The sequence below is a fragment of the Aphanomyces invadans genome (genome assembly GCF_000520115.1).
Source record: "Aphanomyces invadans strain NJM9701 unplaced genomic scaffold supercont1.18, whole genome shotgun sequence".
Classification (NCBI taxonomy): Eukaryota; Oomycota; class Saprolegniomycetes; order Saprolegniales; family Verrucalvaceae; genus Aphanomyces; species Aphanomyces invadans.
Genome location: NW_008580163.1, coordinates 826723 through 849617, shown reverse-complemented (window position 1 = coordinate 849617; position 22895 = coordinate 826723). Strand labels below are relative to the sequence as shown.

At 57.5% G+C, this 22895-nt stretch overlaps 10 protein-coding genes across 17 annotated transcripts; 5 read left to right on the top strand and 5 right to left on the bottom strand.

The window, feature by feature from the left end:
- Nucleotide 1: 1 nt before the first annotated feature.
- On the bottom strand, nt 2-5180 carry H310_08798 (hypothetical protein; the record flags this gene model as incomplete). The annotated part of the gene is made up of 15 exons (XM_008874677.1): nt 2-322; nt 370-642; nt 697-1150; nt 1210-1594; nt 1647-1773; nt 1829-2116; nt 2172-2617; nt 2665-3053; nt 3100-3235; nt 3289-3451; nt 3503-3799; nt 3850-3972; nt 4025-4117; nt 4169-4592; nt 4648-5180. 15 exons carry the CDS (start codon nt 5178-5180, stop codon nt 2-4), a joined length of 4452 nt encoding a protein of 1483 aa, XP_008872899.1.
- A 73-nt stretch (nt 5181-5253) lies between these two features.
- Nucleotides 5254-10907, bottom strand: H310_08796 (hypothetical protein). The gene is made up of 2 exons (XM_008874675.1): nt 9446-10907; nt 5254-9396 (listed from the first exon to the last, which is right to left on the bottom strand). Exons 1-2 carry the CDS (start codon nt 10860-10862, stop codon nt 9032-9034), a joined length of 1782 nt encoding a protein of 593 aa, XP_008872897.1. The 5' UTR covers nt 10863-10907; the 3' UTR covers nt 5254-9031.
- H310_08797 (ATP-dependent helicase HrpA) lies at nt 5258-8807 on the top strand. Its single transcript, XM_008874676.1, has one exon. It carries the CDS (start codon nt 5296-5298, stop codon nt 8713-8715), a length of 3420 nt encoding a protein of 1139 aa, XP_008872898.1. The 5' UTR covers nt 5258-5295; the 3' UTR covers nt 8716-8807.
- A 244-nt stretch (nt 10908-11151) lies between the features above and the next one.
- Nucleotides 11152-12395, top strand: H310_08795 (hypothetical protein). Its single transcript, XM_008874674.1, has 5 exons — nt 11152-11304; nt 11352-11410; nt 11468-11747; nt 11800-12024; nt 12070-12395. Exons 1-5 carry the CDS (start codon nt 11182-11184, stop codon nt 12226-12228), a joined length of 846 nt encoding a protein of 281 aa, XP_008872896.1. The 5' UTR covers nt 11152-11181; the 3' UTR covers nt 12229-12395.
- Nucleotides 12396-12750: 355 nt separating this feature from the next.
- Nucleotides 12751-14789, bottom strand: H310_08794 (hypothetical protein). Of its 6 annotated transcripts, XM_008874673.1 has the most exons (4): nt 14610-14789; nt 14202-14552; nt 14118-14153; nt 13265-14048 (listed from the first exon to the last, which is right to left on the bottom strand). In XM_008874673.1, the coding sequence occupies exon 4, from the start codon at nt 13871-13873 to the stop codon at nt 13487-13489; it is 387 nt and encodes a 128-aa protein (XP_008872895.1). In that variant the 5' UTR covers nt 13874-14048; nt 14118-14153; nt 14202-14552; nt 14610-14789; the 3' UTR covers nt 13265-13486. The 6 variants fall into 6 exon arrangements, with proteins under 6 accessions (XP_008872890.1, XP_008872891.1, XP_008872895.1 ...); XM_008874668.1 differs by having other exon boundaries at nt 12751-14048; nt 14202-14789; XM_008874669.1 differs by having other exon boundaries at nt 12751-14048; nt 14118-14552.
- A 36-nt stretch (nt 14790-14825) lies between these two features.
- On the top strand, nt 14826-17219 carry H310_08793 (hypothetical protein). The gene is made up of 2 exons (XM_008874667.1): nt 14826-16266; nt 16323-17219. The coding sequence occupies exons 1-2, from the start codon at nt 14927-14929 to the stop codon at nt 17029-17031; spliced, it is 2049 nt and encodes a 682-aa protein (XP_008872889.1). The 5' UTR covers nt 14826-14926; the 3' UTR covers nt 17032-17219.
- A 244-nt stretch (nt 17220-17463) lies between these two features.
- H310_08792 lies at nt 17464-19677 on the top strand. Of its 2 annotated transcripts, XM_008874665.1 has the most exons (3): nt 17464-17558; nt 17619-17722; nt 17771-19677. In XM_008874665.1, the coding sequence occupies exons 1-3, from the start codon at nt 17508-17510 to the stop codon at nt 19500-19502; spliced, it is 1887 nt and encodes a 628-aa protein (XP_008872887.1). In that variant the 5' UTR covers nt 17464-17507; the 3' UTR covers nt 19503-19677. The 2 variants fall into 2 exon arrangements, with proteins under 2 accessions (XP_008872887.1, XP_008872888.1); XM_008874666.1 differs by having other exon boundaries at nt 17464-17722.
- Nucleotides 19678-19701: 24 nt separating this feature from the next.
- On the top strand, nt 19702-20693 carry H310_08791. Of its 2 annotated transcripts, XM_008874664.1 has the most exons (5): nt 19702-19848; nt 19905-19986; nt 20063-20140; nt 20206-20270; nt 20335-20693. In XM_008874664.1, the coding sequence occupies exons 1-5, from the start codon at nt 19756-19758 to the stop codon at nt 20416-20418; spliced, it is 402 nt and encodes a 133-aa protein (XP_008872886.1). In that variant the 5' UTR covers nt 19702-19755; the 3' UTR covers nt 20419-20693. The 2 variants fall into 2 exon arrangements, with proteins under 2 accessions (XP_008872886.1, XP_008872885.1); XM_008874663.1 differs by having other exon boundaries at nt 20206-20693.
- H310_08790 (hypothetical protein) lies at nt 20395-21539 on the bottom strand. Its single transcript, XM_008874662.1, has 3 exons — nt 20847-21539; nt 20683-20793; nt 20395-20635 (listed from the first exon to the last, which is right to left on the bottom strand). Exons 1-3 carry the CDS (start codon nt 21492-21494, stop codon nt 20447-20449), a joined length of 948 nt encoding a protein of 315 aa, XP_008872884.1. The 5' UTR covers nt 21495-21539; the 3' UTR covers nt 20395-20446.
- A 56-nt stretch (nt 21540-21595) lies between these two features.
- H310_08789 (hypothetical protein) lies at nt 21596-22774 on the bottom strand (the record flags this gene model as incomplete). The annotated part of the gene is made up of 3 exons (XM_008874661.1): nt 21596-22392; nt 22435-22571; nt 22619-22774. 3 exons carry the CDS (start codon nt 22772-22774, stop codon nt 21690-21692), a joined length of 996 nt encoding a protein of 331 aa, XP_008872883.1. The 3' UTR covers nt 21596-21689.
- Between the last annotated feature and the right edge of the window lie 121 nt (nt 22775-22895).

Below are 22895 nucleotides of genomic sequence, written 5' to 3'. Positions count from 1 at the left end.
ACTACACCTCGTCAGCTTTACTCGCTTGTTGGGAATACGCCGCTTGGCGCCTCACCTGCAAAAACAAGATGCAGCACCGACTGTGCAAGTACTTTTTGCGACGGTCCATCGTTTCGTCTTGAACGCGGGCGGCCATCGCGTGTATCGAGGCCCACGCTTCCTCGACGTCCATCGCTTGATCGGGTCGCGTCCATGCCACGTCGCGGAGGATGGCGCATGGCACGTCGAGCGGAATGGCCTCCGCCGCAACATCCGACCGAACGCCGTACGTCGCTTCAAACCGTGCCTTGGCCGCGTCGAGTTGGGTTGCGTGGGCTCGGATCTACTCGACGCTCAGGCATCGTTCGATGGATCAAGAAGTTCAAGTACGCTGTCGAGGTGCTTGGCATGCACAAAGCCGTCCTCGATCCGGTCGAGGACGTGCTTTTCGTGGACTTGGAGGTCCGTCACGGCGCGCTGCAGCCACTCGCCGTCAAAGTTGCACGGGGCCACCGACGGCACAAACGTAAACACTGGCGCCATTGCCGCACTGAACAACTTGTGTGCATCTTCCGCCGGCGCGGCTGCCGTGATCGTTTCCAGCATCGACGCGACTTGCAACTCCCATGACGAGATGCACGACGTCACGATCGCGTCTTGGGCCTGCCATACGACACACATGGATCAACTTGTGATGTCGCCCGGTATTATTCGTGCCTGTTCCAGGTCGGTGAGCTGCTTCACGAACGCAATCTCGGCCTCGTGGACGATCGAGTCCTGCAGCGCGGCGTAGCACTGGTCGTTCACGGCTGTGTACTGCCCACACAGTTCCTGGAGCGATTTGATGAGCGCGCGGTAGGGAAGCAAGGTCCCGGCGGCAAGGTCCGTTGCCCGCTGCATGCGCCCGACGGCATCTTCTTCCAGACACAGCATCTGGTCACGCAACCAAGCGATGCGAGACGTAGTGGTGGCCAGCGCGACCCCGAGGCCGGCGCACTGCACGTCGAAGCCCACCACTGTGCTCCTGCTGTGTCGCTGTTTGGCTTGCTTCAGCTGTTGTAAGGACGCTTGGATGGTTACGAGGTCGTCGACGTCTTGGGCATACCGGTCGAACACGTGCCGTTCAAACTCGACGACGCCAGCGACACGAGCTGCTGCAAGGTCGGCGTGCCTACAATGTCCATCAAACATGCCAAACGGACTTGCTCCAATTCCCCGCCTCGAACGTACGCTGCCTTGTTGTGGAGCCACTGGCGCTCGGCGTGTGATTTTCGGAGCTGGTACAGCGCGGGCGCCAACTGCGTCAGCCGCGTCGACGGCGGCGGCGATTGCAACCCGTGCGGGACAGGTTGCTGCAACATGGAGGCCACCTCTGACACGAGCGCAGCGAACGCTGGATTGTCCTGCGGCCGACGGAATGTGCATTGGTGGCAAGGCGAGGCCACGAGGGTCTCGGGCCGAAGGGAGCGGCAATCGTCGCAGACAAACGTGGCGTCGACATCGAGCATGGTCGTGTTCACAGGAGCTGGAAGGCTTGTTTGACGCACGATGGAAGCGGCTCGTGCGTCCAACTGAATGTGCCACACGTGCTTTTTCATCGCGATGGCATGGGTCACTACGATCGAACCCGCCATGAGTCACCATGAACCCTCGTCTTGTCGACCCACCGGCGTCATCCAGTGCGGTGGTGGACGTCAGAAAGCTGCCCGTCACGAACAAAACTTGGCCGCACAGGCGCCACGCATCCGCCAGGAGCGTCTGCTGCGCCGCCACGATGTCGTCGACGCCCTCCATCTGCACCATCAAGGATGGGATCGCGTTAGACATGGCATAGCCAACGCAACCGTACGTCTTGGGGGAGCTGCTCCTGTTGTAGCCACAACGGCCTGTCGTGCACGTGCACTGGAGGGCACAACGCGACTTCGGGCTGGCCGCGCTGGCGACTTGTTCGAAGCGCAAACACAAGAGCGAGCAGCGCATTTTGAACACTCGGTCGATCGCATGGACACCACACAAACGTTGAAAACGGAAGCATGTCTCGCGGAATCGGCTTGTCTTTTAACGTTGTGTCGGTGAATCTTGCGTGGGTCCACGCGAGCTCGGCCTTGACAAACCCGGCCAACTCGGCTGCCACCGCCTAGATCGTGCAGCTCAGCAACGACGAAACGAGCGAGCGGCGCCGATGGACGTACAGGCTGAAGGCGGTCGATGGCGGCGGCATCCGTGGCCTTTCGCGCGCCCAAGCGACCTTGGACGGCTGGAACGACTTGATCGATCTCGCTCACATCGGACGCCGTACGCATCTCTCGATGCGCCTGCATCCGACGAAACAACACGGCCTTGCCGCCACGAGCGTGTTCGATCAAGCGCGGTGCAATGTCGGTGCGCGCGCGCCGCGTCGCTCGCAAACGGCCCAGCCACGTGTCGAGTTGCAACTCGATCTCGGACGGCGTAATGAACACGTTGTCTGTACGCTTGAGATCGTCGTCCACGAGCCGCAGGCATTTCACGGACTCTGTGAATTCGACGTCAGCGTCTTCGATCCGGCCTTTTGCTTGCAGCAAAGCGAGTGGCTCGATCCATTGTCCCGCGCATGGCGCTGGCGGCGTCGCTGCCTCTGTTGTCTTCTCCATGCCGCCTACAGGACGTGGTCCAGTCGCCTGTCGTCGCCGCAAGTTGGCGTACCCAAGTGGCTGTCCTGGTACACAAATACTGGCATCGCCTTCTTCGCCACGACTTTGGGCGGCCGCAGCGCGCGACTGCACTCATCGACGAGGATCTTGACATCGTGCTCATGAACAAATGACACAACATCGTCGTCGAACGCTTGAAAGCGCTGGCGAAATGCCTCCTTGGCCGCGCGGAGCTGCTCAAAGTGTTTCTGGGCGTTGCTCGTGTCGACGTCATTTAATTGCTCGAGAAATGCGTTGCGATGGTGATACAGCGTATCGACTCGGCGTGCGTCGGCGCGGCACGCGGCAATCTCGTGGTCCTTGTCGATCGGCGCGGCCTTGCCTGACGGCGACGATTGCATGATGAGCTGGGTCAATTGCTTCACCATGGCGTAGGGCGGTCTGTTCAAAACCACGTGAGCCTCTCCTCCATCGACCTCGCTCGTACATAGCTACAAACGACGCTGCGACCACGATCGCGCCGCACACGCGGTACTGCACATGCACCTCGATCGATTGACGTGTCGGCTGCGTCCACGTAAACGACCCGCTGAAGTGGACTCGATCGGTAGCAGCCATCACACCTTGTAGCTGGTTTAGCCCTCAACAGTTCGTGGCTGCGAGCAGTGCAGTGTACCAATCTCGACAGCGTACTCGTGCAGCGCGACCGCTGTGTCGAGACGAGTCTGCATCTCGGATGGACTTGAAGCACTTGGTGTGATGGCTGTGCCGGGAGGTTCGTTGTGCAGCTCCAGATGCACGTTGTCGTCGCCGGTCGACAGGATCTGCACTTGTACGCTCTACAGCCAAGCGCCATCAGTCGCGGGGGCGAGCGAGGAGCGATGCCGTACATGGCACACGGCATGCATCGCTTTGAACAAGATGTCGCTGAGTACCCATTCGATGTCGTCCTGAGCGTAGGCGTACTCCACGACGTTGTGTGCTATCGTGGCTGGATGTGGCGTCGCAGGACTGTCCAAGCTGCTCGAGGACCCTGTCAGGACGACGTGGCTCACTCGCGTGAAGTGCTGCACGAGTGCCCAGAGCTGCTGTAGCCGCGCCGTCGCCATCGTGGCCACCGATGCGTCGCTGTGCGTGGCGACAACAACGACTGCCGCCGTCCAAAACTCACTCGTGCTCGCGACGTTCTACCAGTGTCCCATAACAAAATCCCAACGAGTGCAACCATCTCCCATACGTGGCACTCGGATGCGACGAGGTCCAGGGCCATTTCAACGGCAGCAGCGCCGCTCCGATCGCTGGACGGTGGTCGAGTCGGCGTGGTGTCGAATGCCGCCTTGACTATCTTGGTCGCTTCCCGCTACAGAAAAGTTATGAGGATGCAGGCAGTGGCTCGAAGGGGAGTAGGGAACCCTGCCGAGACCATCCATGCGGCGCCACTTTAGAACGATGCCATGACGCGCGAGAATTGCCACGTCCGTGTGCGCTGGCAACTTTGCAACAAACTACACCCAACCTCTCAGGACGAGCGTGGATGGTGGTGGGAGATGGAGAACCTGTTGCAGCGCCAGCGCCGTGCGATCTCGATCGTGGGGGGTTAACGTCGCAGTGTCGACGTGTCCAGCCGTGTCGAGTACGACAACGACGTGCGTTTTCGTTGCACTGGGTGCCACGCAGTCGTGGCATGCGACGTCCACGGCAAAGCGCATGTGTCGACAGTGGGAAGAAGATTCGCCGATGATGGACACATCCTGGAGCGGCTGCTGGTGGAATTGGAGATGCAGCACGGGGTTCGTTGAATGGACGTGCAACGGATGCAGCAGCACCCAGCGAACGTCGTCAAACCCGACGAGGTGCAGGTCATGGCGCGACCCGCTCAAGTCGAGTTGGTACCGACGATGGCTCTGGTCGTTCAGGCGCCAATATGCTGCCAAGTTCACTACGTACGGGTGCGTGTGGTTTACTTCGCGCAGTTTCCATCTATTGCACCATCATCAAGGGCATGCCCGAAGCGGTGAAGTCGAATGGAACGTACGTCGCGAGCACGTCTTGCGGAATCCAGCCTCGCCAGACTCGAAACTCCGACACGACCAGGTGCACCCGTGCCTCCCGCATCCGATTCGGCTTGGACGTCCATCCGATACGAATGTGATTGTCCGCCGTGGTCGTCGGCTCGGCCAAGTCGATCGCTTCATTGACGCACAAGGGCCTCACTTGCTCGAGCCGTTCCAGGTCGATGAACTCGTCGTTGCAGCAGAGCGTCGGCGCGTCGTTCGCAGTTCGAAATGTCCCTGCCCAATGCTTGACCGTGTTCTCCATTGCACATGCACTCGCCGTGACGTACACTTGCGTACCAACGCGCATCACACCATAACCTTTGAAGATCCCAAAGGCGAACCGACGATGCACAACGACCCATACAGCGACTCGTGGCATCTGGGGCGGCTTCACCAAGCACTCCCACGTCATGCAATCATTTGTACACATCAGAACGGGAGTCGCTGTCTCGAGGTACGATCCGGCTGGCACGCAGAGTCCGTACGACGGCGGCGTCCGCGACGCTTCCATGATGAAGATCACGTTGCACGAATTCGACACGTTGGAATCCGGATAATTCAGAGTATCCGGACTAGTAGATCGTGCGGCGCCATTCCATTGTACTCGCCGCGGCATCGCAGCCGACATGGAGAAGCTACAGGAGTTGAGTCTGGTGTCGAAGGTGTGCTCGGAGCTGGAGAGCCACTTGGGTATGAGCGATCGCACGATTGCCGAGTTCATCATCAACATGGCCCGAGAATCCGCGGACGGCAAGAAGTTTCATGCTACGTTGAAAGAGCAAGACGCAGAAGTGCCCGAGAAATTTGCCCTCCATCTTTATCAGGTGATCCACACGATGTCAAAGAAACCGAAAGTCGCCAAGACGAGTGTCATGCCAGACAAGAACAACCCGTTTCCAGGCCTTGCGCGACCCAACACAAAGCCCATCAATGACGAAGAGATCGATATTGACGACATTCCAGGGCTGCACCCAGAAGACAAAGCACAAGCGCTTCCTCCTCCATCGTCCAGTCGTCCCCGCGACGACGACAGGAGAGATCGTCGGCGTGCCTCGCCACCTCGGCGCTCCCACTACTCGTCGTCGCGAAGGAGTCGCAGTCGGTCGCCGGATCGCAAGTATGGCGGCAGCAGCCGTCGTCGCTCTCGATCCCGATCTCCCCGTGGCAGTAGCTCAAACGGTCCGATCGAAATGCACGGCATATACCGGGGCCGCGTTGTCAAGATCATGGATTTCGGCGTATTCGTCGAGCTGGAACACCGCGACCGCCATGAAGGCCTCGTGCATGTGAAAAACTTGAGCGACAAGGTGCGTGTGTCGAACGTGCGTGACTTTGTCCGGCGCGGCGACCGCGTATGGGTCAAAGTTATCAGCCAGGCAGGGTCGAAGCTGTTGTTGTCGATGAAGGACGTGGACCAGACCACCGGTCGCGACTTGCTTCCACAGCGGAGCGGCGGCAGCGATGTCGCCCGCGACACCAAGGCTTGGGTGAATGCGTCTGCGCCCGGCATGCAACAGAGCGCGCAAGACGCGTACGAGAACGAGAAGCCGCGCGCGGCGAAGCGACTGTCGTCCCCCGAACGGTGGGAAATCCGCCAGTTGATCAACTCGGGCGTGCTCCCGATGTCCGAGTACCCGACCTTCGACGAGGAGCAGGGGGGAATGCTCGACATCGAAGAGACAGAGGAGGAGTTTGAGGTCGAATTGAACGAGGAAGAGCCGTTGTTTCTACGTGGCCAGACGAAAGCGAGCATGGAGGTGTCCCCGGTCAAGATTGTCAAGAACCCGGACGGGTCCCTGTCGCGCGCGGCCATGACGCAGTCGACGCTGGCGAAGGAGCGGCGCGAGATGCGTCAAACGCAGGCAAACCAGTTGCTCGATTCGATTCCGAAAGACTTGAACCGGCCATGGGAAGATCCGATGCCGGAAGCCGGGGAGCGCCATTTTGCCGCCGAGCTGCGCGGCATGCACATGGGCGGCGCGGCGTTCGACATGCCCGAATGGAAGGAAAAAACACAGGGGAAAGCGTCGCTCAGCTACGGCCACGTCTCGTCCAAGTCGATGATCGAGCAGCGCGAGTCGCTTCCCGTGTTTAAGCTCAAGCGCCAACTCATGGAAGCGATTCAAAACAACCAAGTGCTCGTTGTGATCGGGGAAACCGGGTCGGGCAAAACGACCCAGATGACGCAGTACATGGCCGAGATGGGGCTCACGGCCCACGGCATCATCGGGTGCACGCAGCCTCGGCGCGTCGCTGCATCGTCCGTCGCCAAGCGCGTCGCAGAAGAGTTTGGATGTGCGTTGGGGCAAGAAGTCGGGTATTCCGTCCGATTCGATGACGTGACGTCGCCCGACACGGTCATCAAGTACATGACGGAAGGGATGCTCATGCGCGAGTACTTGGCCGACAACCAATTGCGCCGGTACTCGGCCATCATCCTCGACGAAGCGCACGAGCGCGGGATTAACACGGACATCTTGTTTGGCTTGCTCAAGGCGCTCCTGAAAACGCGGCCGGAGCTCAAGATCGTCGTGACCAGTGCCACCCTGGACGCGGAGAAGTTTTCGCGTTACTTTTTGGACTGCCCGATCTTTACAATTCCTGGGCGAACGTTTCCCGTCGAGATTCTGTACACAAAGGAGCCGGAAGCCGACTACTTGGACGCTGCCCTCATCACCGTCATGCAGATTCATCTGAGCGAGCCGGAAGGCGACATCCTCGTGTTCCTGACGGGGCAGGAAGAAATTGACACAGCGTGCGAGGTCTTGTACCAGCGCATCAAGGCGCTTGGCGCCCTCGCCCCGGAACTCATTATTTTGCCCGTCTACGGGGCGCTGCCGTCGGAAATGCAGACGCGGATCTTTGAACCTGCGCCCAAGGGCAGTCGCAAGTGCGTCGTCGCGACCAACATTGCTGAAGCGTCGCTCACGATCGACGGCGTTTACTACGTTGTCGACCCCGGGTTTTGCAAAGAGAAAGCGTTCAATGCGAAGGTCGGGATGGACTCGCTCATCGTGGTACCGTGCTCGCAAGCGTCGGCGCGCCAACGCGCCGGCCGTGCCGGCCGCACGGGACCGGGCAAGTGCTACCGCCTGTACACAGAGAACGCGTACAAGAACGAAATGCTTCCGACTGCGGTGCCGGAGATTCAGAGGTCCAATTTGGGGATGGTCGTGCTCCAGCTCAAAGCGATGGGAATCAACGACCTGATGGGATTCGACTTTCTCGACCCGCCACCGGTGCCGGCCTTGGTCAGCGCCATGGAAAACTTGTACGCGCTCGGCGCGCTCGACGACGAAGGCCTGCTCACGCGCCTCGGCAAGAAGATGGCCGAGTTTCCCATGGACCCTCAAATGGGCAAAGTGCTCTTGACGAGCGTCGTCCTGGGCTGCGCAGAAGAGATCCTGACGATCTTGAGCATGCTGTCCGTCGAGAACATTTACTTTCGGCCGAAAGACAAGCAGGCGGCGGCCGATTCGAAGAAAGCCAAGTTTCACCAGCCTGAAGGCGACCAATTGACTCTCCTGGCCGTGTACGAAGCATGGAAGCACGCCAAGTTTAGCAACCCATGGTGCTACGAGAACTTTATCCAAGCGCGGGCCATCCGCCGCGCGCAGGACGTCCGGAAGCAGCTCCTGTCGATCCTCGATCGATTCAAGATGGAGGTGGTCAGCGCTGGGAAAAACTACAACAAGATTCGACGTGCTATTGTGTCGGGGTACTTTGCCAACACGGCAAAGAAGGATCCGCAGGAAGGGTATCGCACGATGGTCGAAGGCCAGCCCGTCTACATCCACCCGTCGTCCGCACTCTTCAACAAGAATCCCGAGTGGGTGGTGTACCAAGAGCTCGTGCTCACGACGAAAGAGTACATGAGGAACGTCATGGCGATCGAGCCCAAGTGGCTGGTCGAACTCGCGCCCGCGTTTTTCAAGAAGGGCGACCCGACCAAACTCACAAAGCAGAAGAAAGCGCAAAAGATCGAGCCTCTCCACGACCGATTCAACCCCCCCGACTCGTGGCGCCTCAGCAAGCGGCGTGGGTAAGCGCGGTGCACGCCCGTGGTGGCAGCTACTGTAAACTCGACACGGACGACCGTCGATTTCCCAGTTTTTTAATCACGTGTCCGGCTCTGACACATCGCTGGTGGGCATGATGGCGCCGCGAGAATCGGTGAAGTGGGTTCAACGAGGTCAGCGTCTTCTGGAACGAGCCATCGAGGTGGACGAGGCGGACGCAGCGAAGTCGTGCGGCAGGTGCTGGAAAGCGTGTCGTCGACAAGCCTCGTCGATGGAAAATTGTCCGACGACGATGGCGCTGCGACCTCGAGCAGAAAACGACGGCAGCATCGAGTTTGAGCAGTTAAGTCGGAAGGGATTTGGAGGGCGGGAAGAGAACGCTCGGTGCGTCGGATGGCATTGTGTGAGAGGCGTCGGTCGGCGGTGTCACGGGTGGGTCTGGCGCTGCGTTGCGTCGCGCCGCGTCGCTCTCACGCTCTTCTTGTTCGGACGGCGACAAGATGTCGCGGCCGATCGATCGTCGCGCGGACGCGCCGACGGCAACGACGACCATTGCTTTGCACGCGCGCTGGCGCTGTTTGTTGGCGACCTTGTAGATGGGAGGGAAGGACTTTTTGTACTTGGACGGGGGATTGATGAGCTTGACGAGTTCGCCGGCAAACCCTTCGATGGATCGGCGGCGATAGGATTGCCGCGAATTGAGGCGCGCTAATGGACGCCGTCAGCACCTTGGACGAGATGGATGGATCGTCCGTACCGACATGAGCGAAGAGCAGCGCCTTGTTCTCCTGGGTCGAGAACACTTGGTGCTGGTGGGCGTACACTTTGTAGTACACCGAGCAGAGTGCAAGCATCGCGGCAGCAAAGATCGTCCCGCGCCAGTCTTGTAAACCGACAAGCGCCGCGATGCTGACCAGCCACACTGCGCTCGCCACGACAGCGCCGGCGACGCCGAACGGGCTCTTGAAAGGCCGGGCCATGCCTCGGTGCTCGCGGCGGAGGTAGATGTACCCAATGCACTGCGACAGGTACGCGATGAAGGCAAAGAGCATGGCCGCGTGGAAAAGCACGGCGTCCACGTCTGCGTAAAGCTGCACGAAACACAGCGCAAAGCTGAGCACCGTGCCAGACAAAATCGCCACGATCGGCGCGCCCGTCGACTCCAAACTGACGAGAAACACTTCCGGGAGGAGCCGCGAGCTCCCGAGCGCCACAATGATGTTCGTGTAAGCTTGGACGAACCCTTGCCCAGACGCAAACGTGGCCGGGACCGACAGCAGCGTCGCCAGCGGCATCGAACATCCAAACAGGCGAGCGTAGCCAAAGTTGAACGGGGCGACGGCTGCCGCGATTGCTGGCAGGCCGGGAGGCAGGACGTGCACACTGACAAACACCCCCAGCGCGGTAAAAAACAGCGTCAACATGCACCAGAGCTGGCTCCGGGGGATCGTAATGTTGGGGGACTCGACTTCGTTGCACAAACGATTGAGGGTCTCGATGCCAACAAAAAACCACGCGGCTTGGGGCAGCGTTTGGAGGAACGTGTGGATGTCGAATGGCACGTTTGGGGTCGCGGGGTCGTTGGATGTAGTCGGCGCGGGCTGCATGGCCATTGGGATCGCGCCAACGACGTAGACGAGCAGCAGTCCGAGTGATGCAAACGCCAGGATTCGATTCCAGCACGTGAAGGGCGTGCTGCCGCAGCACAGCGCGCCAACGGCGACGCCGTAGCTCATGATCCATGTGGCGTACGGGTACGCGGCCAAGGCTGGCCACGCCAGCGCCATGAATCGACTGAGCTGGACAAAGTTCCACGTGACGTAAAGAATGTACTGAAGCGACTCGCAGCACCCGACGAGGAAGCCAGCGTGGAAACCAAACGTCCATCGTGCGAGGCCGAACGCGCCGCCTGTGAACGGTACCATGCTCGTGACTTCAGCAAGACAGCAGCACAGACATATATATGCAAGGCCCATACACAACACCGCAAGGCCAAAGCTCCACGGCCCTGCCACAAGTCCCGCGTTCCAGCCGAAGAAGTGGCCTCCAATGCCCACCGTCATCCCGGTGGACCACACGTCGATGTACGAGTCGAAGAGCGACACGTGGACGGGCTTTCTCGGGGCCGTGTACCGCCGCCGGCTCAACATGGTCATCGACACACGTTCCCGCATCCTCCTCGATCAATTGAATGTTGGGACGTGTGACGAATGCCGACGACCGACGTTGTATAAATAGGATTGAAACCCTTGCACGTAATGCAAACTCTCCCGAAGCATCGTGGCAGTCTGCATGGAATGTTCTCAACATTCCGTCGCCCAAAGTAGGCGACTCCATCGGCCGAGGCGATGGGTGGTGGCCTGAGCGGCCGCGATCACCATGAAGAATCGCTCGGCATCCCGCCGAGCTTGAATTTCAATCAAATGTGTGGGGCGAAATCCGGATAAAAATGACTGTACCGGATAATCGCCTTGAGCGAACGACGACATCGCGATGAAATCGGTCCGCGAGGCGGCAAGCGTAGTTGTGTTCAACGAGTTGGAGGAGATCTTGTTCGTGAAGCGACCCAAGACCGCTAAAGCATGGGCGAACATGATGGTGTTTCCTGGTGGCAAGGTAGGTTTGTGTCCCTGCGCGCTGTATGACGACACGTTGAGCACAAGGTGGACGCCGCCGACAACGATGCACCGACCGCATCGCCATACCCGCATGTACCCTCACGGTACGGCGATTCCCCCGCCCGTAGCTCCAATATAGTTCATGCGATGCCGCTCTATAGGTTCTTCAATGCCGCAATCCGCGAACTCTTTGAAGAAGTCGATGTCTCATTGACAGCCCCACGGCTGTGGACGGCCCTAACACAAGCAGACCGACGACAGTGGCGCCATCGGATTGTCGACGACAAGGACGACTTTGGTTCGCTACTACGTCGGGCGAAATGTGCCGCACAAGTCGACGAACTTTTGCCGTTCAGCCACGTCATTACTCCAGAAGGATCACCCCACCGGTTTGACACGTGGTTCTTCCTCGCTCGCATCACCGGTGCAGACGTGCCACACGTACGGCCCCATCTCCCGCAATTTGCACTCTTGAGCGCGGTCAACTACGCAGGTGGAGACGCACAATTCCGAGCTTGACGGCGAGTGTCTGTGGCTGACGGCGCAGGACGCCCTGGCTGGTTATTCCAAAGGATTGTTTGCATTTGCCACGCCTCAGCTGTATCTCCTCCATCAGTTCCGTCAATTTGAATCGACCAACAAACTCTGGGCCACCGCCAAGGCCGATGCCGCCACAGGCAACATCCCGACTGTCCTGCCCCAGCGCCTCCCACCGTCGGTACGATAAGTGTGCATGACGAATTCCCCTGAATTTTGTGCCCAGGACGACTTCCCTGGAACGTTCACCGTTTTTCCCGGCGATCCGCTGTACCGCCACAGAGCGCTATATCCGATTCCCCATCGCATGCACCTCGATCTCTCCGACCCTTCGAAGAGCACGTTCGAGATTCCCCGTAGACCCAACAATGTCGTCGTGAATTAGGTCACGGCCCCGTCATGATTCCTTGGTGAAAATGCTTGAACGGTCGAGTTGAGAGCAGCAAATTCCCCCGGATGTAGGCTGAGGTACAGCATGCATGAGCTACAGTGCCTCTTGTATGCGTGCCATCGCTGCAACCAGCTGCTTGACCGCAGCCGCCTGAGCACTCAATTCGCCGATGGGTGGACACCGTCAGCAACGTCGTTTCCTTGGACGAAGTCTGGCATGTCGTAGGAAGGCAGCTCTTTTGTGCAGATAGCTAACTCATCCGTGACGACCAGTGCTGACCGACTGCTTGCGCATGTGACGTTCGATGAGGACAACACAACTTGCTCTCAATCCTTTACAAGTGGTAGCCCTCTGTCCGTCGGTTTTCTTTGCGATTGTCGGTGGAGACCTCATGGGGATGCTCACAGATCGACGACGCTCTCGAGGACCGGGTCTCCGTCAAAGTGAATCGATTACTGGAGGTAACTGCAGGCGGTTTTGAAACGCTCAAATTCGTATCGGTTACACTCCCCGAACGGACCAAATCGACCATGACCGACGTGCCTACCGACGTCGGCAACAAGGACGACGAGGTCCAGCCCCCCTGTGGCATCACCGAGCATCGTGCGGAAGCCTCACGACCTCGGCGAGTTCACTTCTCCACCACGTCGGTCGCTGTGACTTGTCTCTTCGTGGTAAACTTGGTTGCGATGCCCCTGAAACCCTACCTGACGGAACCGTTGCCTATCTCCGACACTGCCATGTACCGCGCTCCAGTCGTGTTTCCATCCGTCAGTCCATCGCTGCTGCCCGAGCCAGCCGTGGCGACGATCCATCCGTTCAAGCAGCTATACAACAACACCACGTTGCCGCATGGCGCTGCGTACTACCACGATCCCGTCCACGTGGTCGAAGTCATGCGAACGTCCGTGTCGTCGTCGGCGTGCGCCGACCCTGTCCAGTTGATTACGTCCATCTTGGGGGTGCCATACTTTCCGCCAGACGTGAAACGAGCAATTGTGGATTCCGTGTGCGGGCGGCGCGACGCGAGTATCGACGTTGGTCGTGTGTGGCGCATCTACTTTGGCTCGAAGCAGGACAGTCTGTCGGCGGCGTGGGTCGTGGCCGACACGATGTCCGCCACAAACGACAAGTTTGCCACAGTGTATTTCACGTTCACGCCGTATATTTGGTCTCCGACGTGGATCGTCGCCAAGTTCGTCTATCGCTTCGTCATGTCGATGGCTATCCTGGCCTTCATCGTGTACAAGTACTACGTGCCGCTGCGGCACCTGCGACGGAATCTCGAAGCGCTGCCGCTGCACGTGTCGTCGACGGCCGTGCGGTACGAAATCGTTGTCGGCGAACCGACGTGCTTGGTGCTGTCGAACGTGTGGGTGTGTTTGGCGTTTGTCGTCGACTTCTTCGCAAGCACCGAGTTCTTTGGCGCGGCGTGTCTTCGCATGGGCCAGACCGCCGACATGGCGCTGTTCCTCCTTGGCGTGTTGTACCTTGGACGGACCGTCTGGTGCGCGTACATGAGCCTCGTTCTGCTAAACATTGTCCTGAAGCGGGTGCGCCGAGCCGCATGGGCCGTGCCTGCCAACTCGACGACGCTGGCGATCGCCGTGACCGTCGGAGGCGGGCTCCTCACCACCATTCAAGTTAAATTGCCTCCTCTCATGGCGTTCTACACGTGGCTGCTCACGTTTGTGACGACGACTGACGCGAGAGGAAACGTCTCAACACTGGATGACACGGCCGCCATGATGGTGTACGTCTTCGGCATGATCGGAACGTGCTTTGGCATCGTGCTGGGGAAGAAGTACGCAGGTCTGTGGCTCACCAAACGACGAAAACAGTTGAGGAATCGGATCCGGTCAATACAAGTGGGCGCCACGTACACTTTGAATGAAAACATGCCTCGAGCCGCCGACATCCTGCAGGTGCAACCCAGTCATGTCTCCCCATTGACGTGCCAAACTAACCCGGACGCCATGTGTAGCCCCCGCAGCGATCAGTGGAAAGCTGTATGGCGTACAATGACTTGAAGCATCGAATTGTGTTGTGGTTGTGCCGTATGGGGTCGCCCGACGATGGTATGATCAACATGTTGACCTGCGCGGTCGGTGGTTGAACGACATGTGCAGGTGTATGCACGGGGGGCAGCGTCTACTGCCTCTTCAAGCTGTTTCCCATGGTGCAAGCTCAATGCACGATTAGTCAGACGGGAAGCGACTGCTACGTGTTCGCTTACAACAGCGCGGACGAAGCCGTTGAAGTCACGCGGGTGAGTTTGATCGACCAAATTGATTTGGTCCAAACGACGACGGAGAGACCTGTGCATGAGATCGTGGGATCTGTCAGTACTGCGACAGCAGTCGGTTCATTGGTACTCGGAAGGGAGAAGGAAGGCGCCGCGGACGTCGCGTTGCACCGTGGGGCCAGGGGCTCGCCGTGGGTCGCGTGAATATCGCTTCAGATTCGATCTAAACTCTGGCGTTCAATTGGATACTGTACATCGCAATACGTCCATGTGATTCGCTAAGATAATCTATTTCATCCAATCAAATGCCTTAAATGTGCAAATTATCGGAGAGCTTACTTTATTGAAGGTGTCGAGTTCGCTAAAGTTCCTCTCTTGTGGTTGGCTGTGTGGGAGCTGGTTGAATGGTCTTCTGCATGTTCAATCTGGATTTGCCACGCCGCCACGATGGGATCGCAGAAGAAGAAAGCGATCAAGTTCATCAAGAAGGGCAACCTGAAGCACAAGATTGCGAAGCGCAATGAGAAGAAGCGCTTCAATGCAAAGAAGGACAAGAAGGCTGGTGAAAAGCCGGCCAAGAAAGCGGTCACTGCCACCGCGCCGGCGCGCAACGGCGACGACGACACCGACATGCTTGACGACATGGACGTCGACGATTTCCTGAACGGCGACTTTTTGGACGAAGACGATGACGACAACGAACAAAACGATGGGGCGAACGATGACGCCGCCGATAGCGACCACGACGACGCTGACGACGGCGAGTCCTCGGAAGAAGAAGACGAATCCGCTCTGGATCCTCGATACATGTCTGTGATGCCGGAAGACGACAAGTCCGACGATGATGAGAACGGAGGTGCTCCGGAAGAAGGCGGCGCTTCCCGCCGAGAACTCACCATGGAAAAGCTGACGTCGATCGAGAAAGCATGCGCCGCGTCCAAGTCGATCGCGTCGCTACGCCCTCTCCTTCAGATCTTTTCGGATGCGTGCCGCAGTGCTGACGCAGGCATCAAAGCTGGCGTGAAGAAGACTCCGTACGACATTCGATCCAGCGCCGTCTACAACCGGCTGATGGTGGCCGTGTTCACACACACGCAGGCGGCGCTTCGCGCGTACTTCAACCTCCCCGCGGACGACAAGGACACGACCGTGTCGCTGGACACGAAGAAGTGGACCAAGATCAGCATGACCGTTCGCAGGTTCTTCCACTGCTGTGTGTACTTGATCCAGGAGACAACATCCGAGGACATTCACCGCTTTGTGCTGCGCAGCTTGAATGCGTTCCTCCGGTACGCTGCGCCGTGCCTCAAGACGTCCCGCAAGCTGCTCAAGTGCTTTGTGTCCGTGTGGGGCAAGTCCCTCGACACGACCGTGTGCATGCTCGCGTTCGTCCGGATCCGCGAACTCGCGACGCTCGTTCCGTTCCCGTTCCTCGAAACGTGCTTGAAAGCGCTGTACTTGGCCTACATGCGCAACGTCAAGTTCACGAACGGCGTCAACTTCCAGCACCACATCGTGATGGGCAACTGCATGGTGGAGCTCTACGGCCTCGACCTTGTGTCGTCGTATCAGCACGTGTTTATCTATATTCGCCAGCTCGCCATGACGATCCGAAAGGCGATCGCGGCGCCGTCCGCCGACGTCCTCAAAGGCATCTTGACGTGGCGCTTTGTGAACTGCCTTAAGGTGTGGGCCGCGGTCGTGTCGGCGTACCCTGGGCTCAAAGCGTTGGTGTACCCGCTCACCCAACTCACACTCGCGACCATTCGTTTGGCCAGCATTGCCAGGTACGTAGACTGCGGCGGAGGCGGCCTCTGATTGTCGCCGTGTGTGTGGACTGTAGATACGTCCCGTTGAAGTTTCAATGCGTCAAGATCTTGCAACAAATCGCGCTGGGAACGCACACGTTCATTCCCACGACCCCCATCCTCCTTGACATCCTCCAGTCGCCGCTCGTGACGCAGAAGAAGAAGAACTCGGTCAAGGAAACGGACATTGTCGAGCTCGACTTGCTCGTGAAGCTGTCCAAGTCGGCGCTCGAGTCGCGCCGCGTCCAAGAGATGGTCGTGTCCAAGGTGTTTGACCTTCTCCAAAAGGAATGCGACGTCCAAAAGTACTCGATCGCGTTTCCCGAGTTTGGCGTCCCGCTCCATTTGGCGTTGAGCAAGTTTGCGACGACGACACCCGTGCCGCAGTGGAAGCGCCTGGCCAAGGGCCTGTGCCAGCAAATTGAGACCCGCAGCGAATGGATCCGCAATAAGCGCATGACGTCCGACATTGCCCCCAAAGACATGGCACAAATTGAAGCGTTCTTGGCGGCAGAACGCAAGGCCGCCATCGCTCAGATGCTTGAAAAGGAAAAGAAACAGCTTGCAGACAAGGCCTCGCAGTATGCTCAGTCATCTCCTGCGTCCAACGCAGGCGCTGTCGACCAAGATGACGACGAGGACGAGGACAGCGAGAGTGAAGACGAAGTGGCGCGAGAGCCGCCGACTGGAAGTGTCGACGACCCTGATCACGTCGAAGACATGGTGTGGTCGGACGATGAATAGAGAACGAATGAATGAATTATCGCTAAGGAGATTATGTACCATCGAGAAGGACGAGCGTGCCGCCGCACCAACGTCTGCCAAGCTGCCGCCGCTGCGTTTCATGGTCCAGATTCTCATTCTCAAGGCTTTGAAAGATGTCCTTAAAGTAAGGGAAAACGTCGAATGTGTTAAAATATATTTTGAAATTAGTATGTATCTGACGGAAAAGGCTAAACGTGGCAGGAATGTCGGTAATAACGAAGGAGAAAAGGGAGCCAGTCGCTTGGTCGTACGTATCCGGATACAATTCAATGTTTGAAGAAATACACAACAATTACGTTGCATTGTGAATTAAAATCCATAAATACGTCGGGAGGCTAGCCACGATTGCCTGAATTCCGCATATTGGAGTTCCTCGAATCTGCGTCGAACGAAAAGCGCATTCTGTGAAAACGGCGGAAAAATTCCCCTCGCAACCGATCAAATCTCACGCACAGATGGCACCCGGCGGCGACACCGTGGATCAGTCCAAGATACACAATGAACGGGTGAGATGAGCGGCCGCGGAGCCTCTTCTGTCGACTTCCTTCATCGTGACGTCCTCGTAGCTGCGCCTCAAGATCCAACCGCAACCTCCCAAGTTCCCCTTCCAGTCCCATCCGTTCGAGATCACGGTTTACCTCGTCGACGAGTCGGACAACCTGAAGACAGGGTACGGCTGCATACTTGTTTTCTCGGGATCTCATCGTGCCTCTCTTAGCATCGTGATGGGGCTTCAAGTGGATCTCCTCGTGGGGGACAAACCGACTTCGAGCTCCAAACCGCTCGTCACGATCGATCCATCGACGAAACCCATCATCAACGGCGATGGCATGTGCTGCTTGAAACTCGCGATCGAGGAGACGTCGATGACTCACGGAAACAAGAAGTTCCAGTTCCTTTTAACCCCGATCGGGAACGACTACGAGGTCGCCCCAGTCATGTCGACCGACATGACGTGCATCCGTCATCGCCTTGTGATCCAAGAAGAACTCCCTGAACTTTGGTACAAGGATGAAGGCGGTCGCGACAAATGCATGCCGTTGCCCGTGCTCCTCGTCGACGCAACGAACCAACCAGTCGGGCACCGCGCCGTGCCTCTTCGCGTGACGCTCCTGTACGAAAACGAGCATGCCGTGTTAAAACAAGACATTCTCAAGCTATCTCCGGACTCGCAGCGCGTGATCGACAACAACGGGATGGCACTGCTCAAGCTCCGTATCGAAGACGTCAGCAAGAATCACCAAGGCCAGGCGTTTCGGCTCAAGGTCGAGCCGGACACGGCGCAATCTCCACTGCACTTCGACGTCGCGCCGGACTGGAGTACGCCGATTTCAGTCCGATCCAAACGAAACAAGCGACGCAATGGCGGTGGGACGTCGTCGACTTCGCATCATCCTTTGATCGATCCGTTGGAGTCGCCGCGAGGTGGCGAACACGGCCACCACCCCGGCACGACGGCGTTCGACATGGACTCGCGTCCATCCAAGCGCAGTGCGAACGGAATGATGCCATCTTCGTCGCCGACGTCCCATGGAGGCGCGCCGTCGACATTGCATCCGTCCATGGAAAGTATCCTCCGATGGACAACATCCGTGATCCACGGGTTCCAGCAACTCGAGTGGCAGCCGATTGGGTACGAAATGCGGCTGGACGGGAGCCAGGACAAGGACCGTCCCATCTTCCGGTGCCCAGCATGTTGGCGGTACAAGGACACGATGACAATGGACTCGCAGCAACATGAAAGCAAGTGCCTCATCGCGAACGTCCTCCTCACATATGCGTCGGACACGGTCGGCCACTTGGACGCGCTGCTCAAGTTGACCGAAAAATTCGCGTCGCCGCCACAGCAGTCCAACTCTGCCCAGGCTGTGCCACCGTCGACACAGTCCTCGTCGATGGGACCACCGCCATTGACACGTGGCATCACCGACATGGTGAACAGCTTGGACGTGCCACCGTCGCTCTTCCGTGGCTCATCTGGCGGTCTCTCAGAGTTCATGATGGGCGATTCCCACGCAAGTGTGGGAGGGTACACGACGTCACCAGAGATCACACAAGCCATTGAACGGCAGGTTTTCTGTGTGTTGGCGCGCACATACGTCGTCGAGTCGTCCAACCGCCCGGTTGGATTGCCTGCCTTTGATCGTGCGCTCAACCTGCTGGGGTTCTATGAGGAAGCGCTGAACGGTGTGACCCAGATTAACTTTGTCCCGATGAACGACGTCCCAGGCCTGACATCCCCAGACGTGAACCAGTGCCGACAAAACGTGTTTGGCGAGATGAAGGACCCCAACACCAAGATCCTTTTCCAGGTCGACCGGTTCAACAGCCTCGCCGAGATGAAGGAGAAAGTCTTCTTCTACGTGTGGGAGAACAAGGCCCAACCCCAGCAGCAGCATCCACAACAACAGTCCAATCATCAGTCTTCGCGGGGTCATTGGGCGGTCTAACGCATCGATCTAGTGGAATCCGTACCCCTGCCGCCGCGGGTCGCGTCGATCCAGTGCGCCACATCGCGTGGCGGCCGACATCGAATTACGTGTGTGTTGCATCGACCAATCAGGTCGTGGGAAGGTCGACACCATATTTTTATACAAGTATATCAACTTCCTTACAAATGCCAAGTATATATTTTATTTCTTGTCACAGTTAGAGCACTGCGGATTTGAAGCAGCATTGGACGAAGCCCTCCGAAGCCCGCAAATGATTCGCCGTGCACTGTCCACCGGAGCAGCAGTGGCAGCACCGGCCGCCCGATCACGCCTTCGACGGGAGATTCCAGCAGCAATCAAACTTGTACGTATGAGGAATAGTCGAACAAAGATGGCGTGACCTTCAATGTGGATAAATAGACAGACGAAGCCGCCGCGCGCATCAAAGAGTTGATGGCGAATCAACCAGACGCGATTGGCATTCGGCTCGGTGTTCGGACGCGTACGTGTAAAGCCTAGGTGGATTCACGTTGTTGTTGCGCTTGTCCCATCACGTGTGTGTGGTGCTGTTGATGTAGGAGGATGCAGTGGCTTGTCGTACACGATGAACTACGCAACAGAGAAGCAAAAGCTGGACGAAGAAGTGTCTGACAAGGGTACGAAGCACATTGCAATGCTATTTTATGAGCACGATGTATGCTAATTCGACGGGCGGTCACAGGCGTGAAGGTGTTCATTGAGTCGAAAGCGCTATTCCACGTCGTCGGCACTACAATGGACTACAAAGTACTCCAGGCCGCAGCCTTACCGTCACCTCAAGCCATCATGTTCTCACTCGTGAAATTCGTAGATTACGCCCGTGTCGGCCGAGTTTACGTTTGAAAACCCCAACGCCAAAGGCACTTGCGGATGCGGCGAGAGCTTCAACGTGTAAACCTCGATTTATGATAGAAGAAACTAGATTACAATTTCGCCTTGGGTTTGACCGAAACTTTGGCCACGATGACCGTGACGTCGTCGGGTTTGAGGTTGTGCGAGAGGGAAGCTTCGACAACAGCATCGGCGGCTTCTTTCGTGGAATTGCACGAGCTTACGACGCTCACGAGGGAGTCGATGCGGCCGTGCCAGTATCGCCGCCAAGAAATAACAGGCTACGCATTGGGATGAGAGGAGTTGATGTTGCCTTTCGAAAATGTACCGGAAAGAAAGGAGGAATCTCTTGCAAGTCTTGGGCAAAGTTATCCCAAACGCCATCGGTCGCAAGCACGATGATGTCGCCGTCCTCCAGTGCAACGGTGCCATTGTTCGCCTACCAATTCGCGCAATGAGGCGAGAATGAGTCACAGATGGAGAAATCTGTACCTCGCTCGGTTGGCTTTCCATCGCACCATAGCACTTGAATCGCTCGGGGATCTTGGCCAACTGGAATGGCGCCAACCCCATGCTTTGAAATGAACTGCGAAAGACAACCTTGTCGCCACGAACAATGGCAAACCCCGAGTCGCCTAAATTCGTGTAGTCGAGCATTGGTTCACCATCCTTCCCTGCACGAATCTTGATGATACACGCCGTAGTGCTTCCTGCTTCCACCGCATCGTCTTTCAAAGTCAACGCATACGCTTCAGTGAGGATATCGAGGGTTGACAACATGGCGGGGTCGCCTTCGTATCCTTGCACAAGCTGTCGCGAGTACCGCATCATAGCGCGACTAATTGCAGACGGATCGACGCCATTCTCATTCCATCCACCCACACCATCTGCAACACCAACAATGGTAGGAGAGACAAAAAACGAATCCTCGCCGCAACCTTCCGGGCGTGCAAATGCGTCCATCGTACATCGCTTTCCCTTGCACGACGCATGTGCATCAAAGATGAACGCATCGAATTCTCGACGCGCAGACGCAGATGGTGAAGACCTGGCGGCCCCTCGCGACGCGCTAAAGTGGCGACGCGGTGCAGCCTTCGTCAAAGAAGCTGTCGCCCGGGGTCCAAGGTGTCGCGCCAGCATCTTCGAGTGCCTTGCTCCAGCGATGTGGAAATGTGTGAAATCAAGTTGATATGATTTGTATGGTGGAGTTTTGCGCGCGAAATTAAATTCCAAATATTCTATTCCACTTCAATTTTACTTGTTTATGGTGTGAATTTATATAATATGACGTGGCAGATCAACAATGTTGAGTTTTTTTGATGTTAAGGATTGTCGTCATAACAGAATTCGCACGGTCTGCTGGATGACGGAGGCGGCGACGTTCGTGCGCTGACGCAATTCAGTCCGAATGGGGATACACATGAACTTGTCCATAGGTGGGGTCGTTTTGTCCACTTGGTACATGACGCGGGTGAGCACGGCGTCCCACACAGCAGAAATGCCACGGTCCCTGTCCAATCGAGCGAGTTCTTGCTGAAGCATCGACGGAGGGCCAATCGCAGCGTCCCTGTCTTCCCGTGCGCAATGCCGTACCTCGCGCATCTGTCGAAGTTTGGCGCGTGCAAATACTACTCGGCCAGCCCCTTGGACAATTGATCCAGCGGCACGTTCGACACTGGATCGCAGCCCGAAAAGCTCAAAGATAAGAGTGCCACGATCACTCAGCTCTAGCTCCTTGAAATCTTGTGGGCGAAGCGTTGGTTGAGCTTGTGCAAGATGGATGACCGTGTACAAGCCCATATCGATGAGGGTTTTACTGTACTTTGCGACTTGGCAACGCCCTTGGTTGATAGATTTGATCCACGTGAATAGCGGCATGTCAAGCCATTTCGACAAGGACGTGTGTCGACATCGCGGTTGGTTTTGGCCGCGAAGGGTACGACCATGAAGCGCATTGTACCACGGCCCCACGTTCCTCATGGCGTCGATCGTCTTGGTGGTTTCAGGATTGGGTTGCAAGATCGGACACAGAATTTCTCTGGATCATGTGAGCACCTTCCATTTCAAATTTCAATCTTACCCAGATGGAAAGAGCGCTTGAATGTGCTGCCGCTCAATGGATGTCATGGCTTTTCCAGTCACCAACAAGACTATCGCTTCCAGCCCGTCCATCGTAACGATCGCTTCCGTCTTGGAAACGCTGTATTCTTGGAAAATCTGTTGCCGTTTGCGATCAGCCGCAGTGAGCGAGAATAAGAAGGTACCTCGGGCACTAGGAGTCGCTTCAACGAAGCCATCACGTACAAGCGATGGAGCAGCTCCCCCACAACCCCATGCCACCCACGACTCAACGGAACGGTCACTGGAACGGCGCACTGCTGGCTCATGTCCTTCGCAAACGCAGCCGCGGCATGCTCCATGGCGACCAAGGCGAAATCCACATGTGGCGATGATGTTTCAGTGTGGTGCCTGACGACAGCCATCACCCCCGAGAGTTGGTTGGCAAATTCTTGCGATGCCTTTTTCTTCTCCAACGTTTCG